General features: G+C 63.9%; 1 protein-coding gene across 1 annotated transcript; it reads right to left on the bottom strand.

Annotated features, from left to right (window-relative positions):
* Positions 1-2,565: 2,565 nt before the first annotated feature.
* Positions 2,566-9,018, bottom strand: NUDT18 (nudix hydrolase 18). Its single transcript, XM_063175221.1, has 4 exons — positions 8,994-9,018; positions 6,519-6,679; positions 4,870-5,083; positions 2,566-3,168 (listed from the first exon to the last, which is right to left on the bottom strand). Exons 2-4 carry the CDS (start codon positions 6,663-6,665, stop codon positions 2,582-2,584), a joined length of 948 nt encoding a protein of 315 aa, XP_063031291.1. The 5' UTR covers positions 6,666-6,679; positions 8,994-9,018; the 3' UTR covers positions 2,566-2,581.
* Between the last annotated feature and the right edge of the window lie 106 nt (positions 9,019-9,124).

Raw genomic sequence — 9,124 nt, 5'->3', positions numbered from 1 at the left:
CTGCAGGAGCCAGGAGTGGCCGTGGCTCCGCGGGAAGGACCCGGCAGGAGGATGAGGAGGATGAGGATGAGGAGGATGAGACCTTCGCGGTCACCGTGGCCAGCCCCGAGGTGTGGCCACGTCCCCGTGCTGGGTGCGGGGTGGTGGCTGCTGTGGCTCCTCCTGGGTGGTGGTTCCTGCTCCCCACAAGGCTCCAGCAGGGAATTTTTAGGCAATAATGAATGGGGTGTGTGTAGGACAGAGCCCCCCCAGCTCAGCTGCAAGGACTTGAGTGTCCCCTGGCCTGGCTCTGTGGCAGGGGGAGTGTGACATGTGTGACATGTGTGACATGTCTGTGTGTGTGTGTGACACGTGTGTGTGCTCTGGTGGGGGACTGTCCCCCCCAGACCCCGCAAAGCCCCTCCCCAGGGTGATGGGACTCTGCTCCAATAAAGCTGTGACTCAGCACCAACGCCTGTGTGCCTTCCCAAACACCCCAAAATTCCATTCTCCATTTCCCCCAAACCCACTCCCCATTTCCCCCAAACATCCCCAAACCCCACTCTGCATTTTCCTCCAAACCCACTCCCCAGTTTCCCCAAACATCCCGAAACCTACTCCCCATTTTCTCCCAAACACCCCCCAAACCACTCCCCATTTCCCCCAAACCCACTCCCCATTTTCCCCCAAACACCCCCAAAACCCCATTCCCCATTTTCCCCCAAGCACTCCCAAACCCACTCCCATATTTTCCGTGAAACCCATTCCCCATTTCCCCCAAACACCCTCAAACCCACTCTCCATTTTCCCCCAAACATCCCCAAAACTCCACTCTGCATTTCTCCCCAAACCCATCCCCATTCCCCCCCCAAACCCCGCTCCCCACCACAGCCCGGACACAGAATCAGCAGCAGCAGCAGCCGGGTTAATTTTATTTCATTTCTTTTATTTCTGCTCCCACCTCCACCCCCTCAGCACATCCCAGGGCCCCCCTTTACCCCTCCGAACCCCCCAATTCCCATCTCTCCATCCCTAACTGCGCACGGGCACGGCTGCCCGCATCCTCTGCAGGACGCGGCCCCGCAGCTCCTCCCGCACCGGCCACAGCGGGAAGGGGCTGGAGGGGACATCAAATACCCCCGAGGATCTCAAACGCCCCCAAACCCACTCCCTATCTTCTCCCAAACACCCAAACCCACTCCCCATTTCCTCCAAACACCCCCAAAACCCCACTCCCTATTTTCCCCCAAACACTCCCAAACCCACTCCTGTATTTTCCGTGAAACCCACTCCCCATTTCCCCCAAACACCCCCAAAACCCACTCCCCATTTTCTCCCAAATCCCCCAAACCCCATTCTGCATTTTCCCCCAAACCCACTCCTCATTTCTCCCAAACCCCCACTCTGCATTTTCCCCCAAACCCACTCCCCATCTTTCCCTCAAAACACCCCAAAATCCCGCCCCCTATTTTCCCCCAAACCCCCCTAAAACCCCACTCTGCATTTTCCCCCAAACACCCCCAAAATCCCACTCCCCATTTCCCCCAAAACCCACTCCCCACTTTCCCCCAAACACCGCCAAACCCCATTCTGCATTTTCCCCCCAAAACTCCCAAAACCATCCCTATTTCCCCCCCAAACCCCACTCCCCACCACAGCCAGGACACAGCGACAGCAGCAGAAGCCGGGTTAATTTTATTTCATTATATTTCATTTTATTTTATTTCTGATCCCAGTGCCCCCAGCCCCACAGCACACTCCGGGGTTCCTGTGAGCACCCCCCAACCCCAATTCCCATCTCTCCATCCCTAACTGCGCACGGGCACGGCTGCCCGCATCCTCTGCAGGACGCGGCCCCGCAGCTCCTCCCGCACCGGCCACAGCGGGAAGGGGCTGCAGGGGACATCAAATACCCCCGAGGATCTCAAACGCCCCCAAACCCACTCCCTATCTTCTCCCAAACACCCAAACCCTCTCCCCATTTCCCCCAAACATCCCCAAAACTCCACTCTGCATTTCTCCCCAAACCCATCCCCATTCCCCCCCCAAACCCTGCTTCGCACCACAGCCCGGACACAGAATCAGCAGCAGCAGCAGACGCGTTTATTTTATTTTATTTTTATTTCTGCTTCCAGCACCCCCATCCAGCACATCCCAGGGCCCCCCTTTACCCCTCCGAACCCCCCAATTCCCATCTCTCCATCCCTAACTGCGCACGGGCACGGCTGCCCGCATCCTCTGCAGGACGCGGCCCCGCAGCTCCTCCCGCACCGGCCACAGCGGGAAGGGGCTGCAGGGGACATCAAATACCCCCGAGGATCTCAAACGCCCCCAAACCCACTCCCCATCTTCTCCCAAACACCCAAACCCTCTCCCCATTTCCCCCAAACATCCCCAAAACTCCACTCTGCATTTCTCCCCAAACCCATCCCCATTCCCCCCCCAAACCCTGCTCCGCACCACAGCCCGGACACAGAATCAGCAGCAGCAGCAGACGCGTTTATTTTATTTTATTTTTATTTCTGCTTCCAGCACCCCCATCCAGCACATCCCAGGGCCCCCCTTTACCCCTCCGAAGCCCCCAATTCCCATCTCTCCATCCCTAACTGCGCACGGGCACGGCTGCCCGCATCCTCTGCAGGACGCGGCCCCGCAGCTCCTCCCGCACCGGCCACCAGCGCAGCGCGGGGTCTCGGGGCTCGGGCGGCCGCTCCCGCTGTCCCCCCGGCTCCACGCTCAGCAGCACGTTGAAGCAGATGCCATCGGTGTCCCCAGCGTCGCCGGGGCTGTGCTGCAGCCCCAGCAGCCCCAGAGCCGCGGGCTGCGCCTCCCAGCCCAGGCGCTCCCGCAGCAGCCGCAGCAGCGGCGGCCGCAGCCCCGCTCGCAGCTCGGCCGGCGATGTCCCGCACGCCACCACGGGCAGCTGCGGGGTGGCAGCGGCGGCCAGCAGCAGCCACAGCTCGCCCGAGGCGTTGGAGAAGGGCAGCAGGAGGCGCAGGCAGAGCGGGGAGCAGGGCAGCTCCCGCGGCAGCGTCGGGGGATGCGCGGGGCTGCGGCGGTAGCGGGCGGCGAGCTCCAGCACGGGCAGGATGTCCGCGGAGCGCAGCGGCAGCGAGCGCGGGTCCCCGCGCCACCAGGTGGCTTGGAGGGACTCGGAGTCAGCGTCCTGCAGGGTCTTCAGGGTCCCACCTGAGCGCACGGGGGGGGGCACGGAATGGGGGGACACCGAGACCACCGAGGGTATCGAACACCCCCAAACCCACTCCCTGTTTTCTGCCAAACCCATTCCCTAATTCCCCCAAACACCCCCAAACCCCACTCCCTATTTTCCCCCAAACACCTCCAAACCCACTCCCTAATTCCCCCAAACACCCCCAAACCCACTCCCTGTTTTCCCCTAAACACCCCCAAACCCCACTCCCTAATTCCCCCAAACACCCCCAAACCCACTCCCTGTTTTCTGCCAAACCCACTCCCTAATTCCCCCAAACACCCCCAAACCCACTCCCTGTTTTCTGCCAAACCCACTCCCTATTTTCCCCCAAACACCCCCAAACCCACTCCCCATTTCCCCCAAATACCCCCAAACCCACTCCCTGTTTTCCCCCAAACCCCACTCCCTGTTTTCCCCCAAACATCCCCAAACCCACTCCCCATTTCCCCCAAACACCCCCAAAACCCACTCCCCATTTCCCCTAAACACCCAAAACCCCACTCCCCATTTTCCCCCAAACCCACTCCCCATTTCCCCCAAACACCCCCAAACCCCACTCCCTATTTCCCCGAAGCAGCCCTAAAACCCCACTCTGCATTTTCCCCCAAACCCACTCCCAATTTCCCCTATTTTCCCCCAAACACCCCCAAAACCCCATTTTCCCCAAACACCCCCAAAACCCCACTCCCCATTTTCCCCAAACACCCCCAAACCCACTCCCCATTTCCCCCAAACACCCCCCAAACCCACTCCCCATTTCCATGGCTCACAGGGGACACTGGTGGGGCTCAGAGGGGACACTGGTGGGACATGGTGACCCCCTAGGTGGGCTCAGAGGGGACATTGAGCCCTGTGTGGGGGTTAGGGGGTGGTGGCAGGGGACAGTGGTGGCCTGGCACAAAGGTGGCAGGGGACACTGATCCCTGGGCACAGGAGGGGTGGGGACACTGATACCCACCATGGGGCTGGCAGGGGACGGGGACACACAACATGAAACTGGCAGGGGACACAGATACCCATCACAGGGGTGCCACTTGCCATCATGGGGCTGGCAGAGGACACGGATACCCATCACAGGGGTGCCACTTGCCATCATGGGGCTGGCAGGGGACACGGATACCCATCACAGGGGTGCCACTTTCCATCATGACACTGGCAGGGGACAGGGATACCCATCACAGGGGTGCCACTTGCCATCATGGGGCTGGCAGGGGACAGGGACACCTATCATGGAACTGGCAAGGGACATGGATACCCATCATGGGGCTGGCAGGGGACACTGATACCCATCACAGGGGTGCCACTTTCCATCATGACACTGGCAGAGGACACGGATACCCATCACAGAGGTGCCACTTCCCATCACGGGACTGGCAGGGGACACAGATATACACCATGGGGGTGCCAGGGGACAGGAATAAACATCACAGGGTTGGCAGGGGACACAGATAGCCACCATGGAACTGACAGGGATACCCATCATGGGGTTGGCAGGGGACAGGGATAAACATCACAGGGTTGGCAGGGGACACAGATACCCACCATGGAACTGACAGGGGACAGGAACACCCACCATGGGGGCGCCACTTTCCACCATGGAGCCAGCTGGGGACACTGACACCCACCACAGCGCCAGCTGGTGACACTCCCCCCGTGCCCCCGGTGCCAGCACGCACCTGTGGCCCGTGCCAGGAAGGAGAAGCGGATCCAGGCGGGGCCGCGCTCCTCCAGCGCCAGCAGCGTCTCGGGCTCGCAGAGCAGCCCCGACTCCTCCCGCACCTCCCGGCGCAGCGCGGCCACGAGGGGCTCGCCCCGCTCCACCCGGCCCGCGGGCAGGTACCAGAGCCCCCGGCACTCGGGCTTGGCCTCCTGCACCAGCAGCAGCGAGCCCTGGGCAGGGAGAGGGGAAATGGGGAAGGAATCGGGGCTAGAATGGGGGTACTGGGGGTGGAATTGGGGTACAGGGGATGGAATGGGGTACAGGGGATGGAATGGGGTACAGGGGATGGAATTGGGGTACAGGGGATGGAATGGGGGTACTGGGCCCCTGGGCAGGTACCAGAGCCCCCTGCACTCGGGCTCGGCCTCCTGCACCAGCAGCAGCGAGCCCTGGGGACAGGGGACAGGGGGGAAAGGGGATGGAATGGGGTACAGGGGATGGAATGGGGTACGAGGGATGGAATGGGGGTACTGGGGGCTGCAGTGGGGCTACTGGAGGGATTGGGGGGCTGGAATGGGGTACTGGGGGCTGCAGTGGGGGTACTGGGCCCACAGGAAGGTACCAGAGCCCGCGGCTCTCGGGCTTGGCCTCCTGCACCAGCAGCAGCGAGCCCTGGACAGGGACAGGGGAAAGAGGATGGAATGGGGTACAGGGGGAAAGGGGGGCTGGAATGGGGGTACTGGGAGGACTGGGGGGCTGGAGTGGGGGTACTGAGCCCCTGGGTACTCGGGCTTGGCCTCCTGCACCAGCAACAGCGAGCCCTGGGCAGGGACAGCGGGATGGAGTGGGGTACTGGGGCTGGACTGGGGTACGGGGGGCTGCACTGGGGGCACTGGGGGGATTGGGGGGCTGGAATGGGGGTACTGGGGGCACAGAGGGCCTGGAATGGGGTACAGAGGGAAAGGGGGCTGGAATGGGGGCTGGAATGGGGGTACTGGGGGCACAGAGGGCCTGGAATGGGGTACAGAGGGGAAGGGGGGCTGGAATGGGGTAATGGGTGGAGAGGGGGGCTGGAATGGAGGTACTGGGAGCTGGACTGGGGTCCCGGGGGGATTGGGGGCTGGAATGAGGTACGAGGGGATTGGGGGCTGGAATGGGGGTGCTGGGGGGTGCTGGAGTTGCTGGACTGAAAGATGCTGGAGAGAAAGGGGCGGCTGTACTGGGGGCACTGGGGAAAGGCCTGGGTGGACTGGGAGCACTGGAGGATGGACTGGGAGCACTGGAGGATGGACTGGGGGCACTGGAGGGCACTGGGGGATGGCCTGACTGTACTGGGGACACTGGAGGGATGGCCTGGCTGCACTGAGGGGCACTGGAGGGGTGCACTGGGGGCACCTGGGGGATGTTCTGGCTGCACTGGGGGGCACTGGGGGATGGCCTGGATGTACTGGGAGGCACTGGGAACACTGGGGGGATGGCCTGGCTGTACTGGGGGGCACTGGAGGAATGGACCGGGAGCACTGGGGTACGGCCTGACTGTACTGGCTGCACTGGGGGGCACTGGGGGGATGGCCTGGCTGCACTAGGAGCACCGGGGCGATGTTCTGGCTGAACCGGGGGCACCGGAGGAATGGACTGGGAGCACTGGGAGCGGGGCTGCCTCACCTCGTGGTTGAAGAGCACGGCCAGCACCACGTAGCACACGTTCCTGCCCAGGCGGACGGGCGCGGGGGTGCCCCCGAGCGTCTCCCCCAGTTCCCAGGCGCCCCCATCCAGCACCGCCTCCAGCTCCGGCTCCGGCGCGTCCCCCATCGGGGCGGGGGTCCCTGCGGGCGGGGCGGCGCCGCTCAGGGCGGGGCGGGCTCCTGGGGGGGCGAGGGGACCCCCCAGAGGTGCAGGCCCAGGGGGGACACCGAGAGGGGCTCCGGAGATTGGGGGGAGGCGGGGAAGGGTCGGCTGGACTGGGGGATGGCCAGAGGGGCGTGAATGGGGAGGGGGCGGCTGGACTGGGGGTAAGCGGGGAAGGCTTTGGGGGGCAGGCGCGGGGGGCTGCGGTAGGACAGGGGCTGGCTGGACTGGGGGACCCGCGGCGGGGCGCGGCTCGGGAAGGGCTGGCTGGGCTGGGCCGGGGGGCACGGGAAGAGCTGGCAGGATTTGGGGAGCCGCGGGGGGCTGCGGTACGGGAAGGGCTGGCTGGACTGCAGGATGCACGGGAACAGGAAGGACGTGAAGGGCTGGCTGGACTGCAGGACACTGCGGGGAAAGGGGTGGCCGGACTGGAGGATACTGGGGGGAAAGGGGTGGCCGGACTGGTGGTTACTGGAGGGAAAGGCTGGCCGGGCTGGAAGATACTGGGAGGGAAAGGCTGGCTGGATTGGAGGAAACTGGGAGGGAAGGGCTGGCTGGACTGGAATATACTGGGAGGGAAGGGCTGGCTGGACTGGAATATACTGGGAGGGATAGCTTGGCTGGACTGGAGGATACTGGGAGGAATGGGATGGCTGGACTGGAAGAGGGTAGCGGGAAAAGGGGAGCCCAGACTGGGGCGTACTGGGAGGAATGGGATGGCTGGACTGGGCGGCACTGGTGGGGAAAAGCTGGCTGGACTGGGAGATACTGGGAGGAATGGGCTGGGCGGTACTGGGAGGGAAGGTCTGGCCGAACTGGGCGGCACTGGGAGGGAAGGTCTGGCCGGACTGGGCGGCACTGGGAGGGTACGGGCGGCTGGACTGGGCGATGCCCGCGCTGGGGTAGAAGAGCTCGCTGGGCTGGGGGGTGCCGGGGGGGCTGGAGCTGGAGCTGGGGGGGTCCCGGGGGTCCCAGGGGGGGAGGGGCTGCAGGGCGAGCTGGGGGGGGCACGGGGGCGAGCTGGGCTGCAGCGTGCACGGGGGGCTGGGGGCGCACCAGGGCCGGGGGCTTGGGGGGGCTGCAGTGAGGGCTTGGGGGGCTGTAAGGAAATATCTGCGGGGGCTGCAGTGAGGGTTTGGGGGGCTGTAAGGAAATATTTGGGGGGGCTGCAGTGAGGGTTTGGGGGGTTGCAGCAAAGGAAGGGGTTGGGGGGCTGTAAGGAAATACTTGGGGGGGCTGCAGGAGAGGATTTGGGAGGTTACAGGGTGCAGTAAAGAAAGGGCTTGGGGGGGCTACAAGGAAATATTTTGGGGGGCTACAGGAGAAGATTTGGGGGGTTACAGGGTGCAGTTAAGGGAGGGTTTGGGGGGCTACAAGGAAGGGTCTTGGGGGGGCTGCAATGAGGATTTGGGGCTGCAGTAAAGGAAGGGTTTGGGGGGGTCTACAGGGTGCGATTCTGGAAGGTTTGGGGGGCCACAGGAGAGGGTTTGGGGGGGCTACAGGATGCAGGAAGCAAATGGGTAGGGGGGCTGCAATGAGGATTTGGAGGCTGCAGTAAAAGAAGGGTTTGGGGGCTGCGAGGAAGAATTTGGGGGGGCTACAGGGTGCAGGAAAGGAAGGGTTTGGGGGGGCTACAGGGCGCAATTAAGGGAAGGTTTGGGGGGCCTCAGTGAGGGTTTGGGGGTGCGCTAAGGGCAGAGTTTGCGGGGCTGCAGGACGCAGAAAGAAGATGAGTAGGGGGGGTCAATAAAGGTTTGGGGGGGTGCAGTACAGAAAGAGTTTGGGGGTGCAGGGAGGAAATGGGTTGGGGGGTTCAATAAAGCTTTGGGGGGGGTTCAATAAAGCTTTGGGGGGGTTCAATAAAGCTTTGGGGGGGGTTCAATAAAGCTTTGGGGGGTTCAATAAAGCTTTGGGGGGGGTTCAATAAAGCTTTGGGGCGCTCTAAGGAGGCTGCAATAAAGATCTGGGGCTCTGCAATGCGGGCACGGTTTTGGGGGGTCCCAGCGAGGCTCGGGGGGCGCAGCAAGGCTCGGGGGGCTGCCCCAAGGATGGGTGGGATGCAGGAAGAGTCGGGGGGCTGCGGGAAGGGGCGGGCGGGGGGCTGCCCGCGGCATCGGGAGGATGCGGGAAGGATGGGGGGGCTGCGGGAGGGTGCGGCGGGGGTCGGGGGGCCCCGTTGAGCCCGGGGGGGCCGCGCTGGAGCTCGGGGGGGGCAGCGGCGGCTCCGGGGGTCGCGGGCGGGCTCCGGGACCCTCCGCCCCCCCCCGCACCGCGCATGCGCCGCGCACTCACCGCGCCGGGGCTCCGCCGCGCCGGCACCGCCCCCCTGCTCAGCGCCTATTGGGCAGCGCGCCCGAGCAGCTCGCCGCTCATTGGTTGGTGCTGCTGCCACTCAGGTCGGGCGGGACTTGGACTTAAAGGGG

This window comes from Melospiza melodia, chromosome 23, assembly GCF_035770615.1.
Source record: "Melospiza melodia melodia isolate bMelMel2 chromosome 23, bMelMel2.pri, whole genome shotgun sequence".
NCBI lineage: Eukaryota > Metazoa > Chordata > Aves > Passeriformes > Passerellidae > Melospiza > Melospiza melodia.
The sequence above is the reverse complement of the archived record's forward strand: the minus strand, read 5'-3'. Positions and strand labels throughout refer to the sequence as shown.

Excerpts from the sequence above, each read along its gene's own strand:
- NUDT18 (XM_063175221.1), bottom strand. The coding sequence starts at position 6,665 with ATGGGGGACGCGCCGGAGCCGGAGCTGGAGGCGGTGCTGGATGGGGGC. Across the intron at positions 5,084-6,518 it reads CCGTGCTCTTCAACCACGAG|GGCTCGCTGCTGCTGGTGCA; the intron begins GTGAGGCAGCCC and ends CTCCCTGCCCAG. Across the intron at positions 3,169-4,869 it reads CTTCCTGGCACGGGCCACAG|GTGGGACCCTGAAGACCCTG; the intron begins GTGCGTGCTGGC and ends CCGTGCGCTCAG.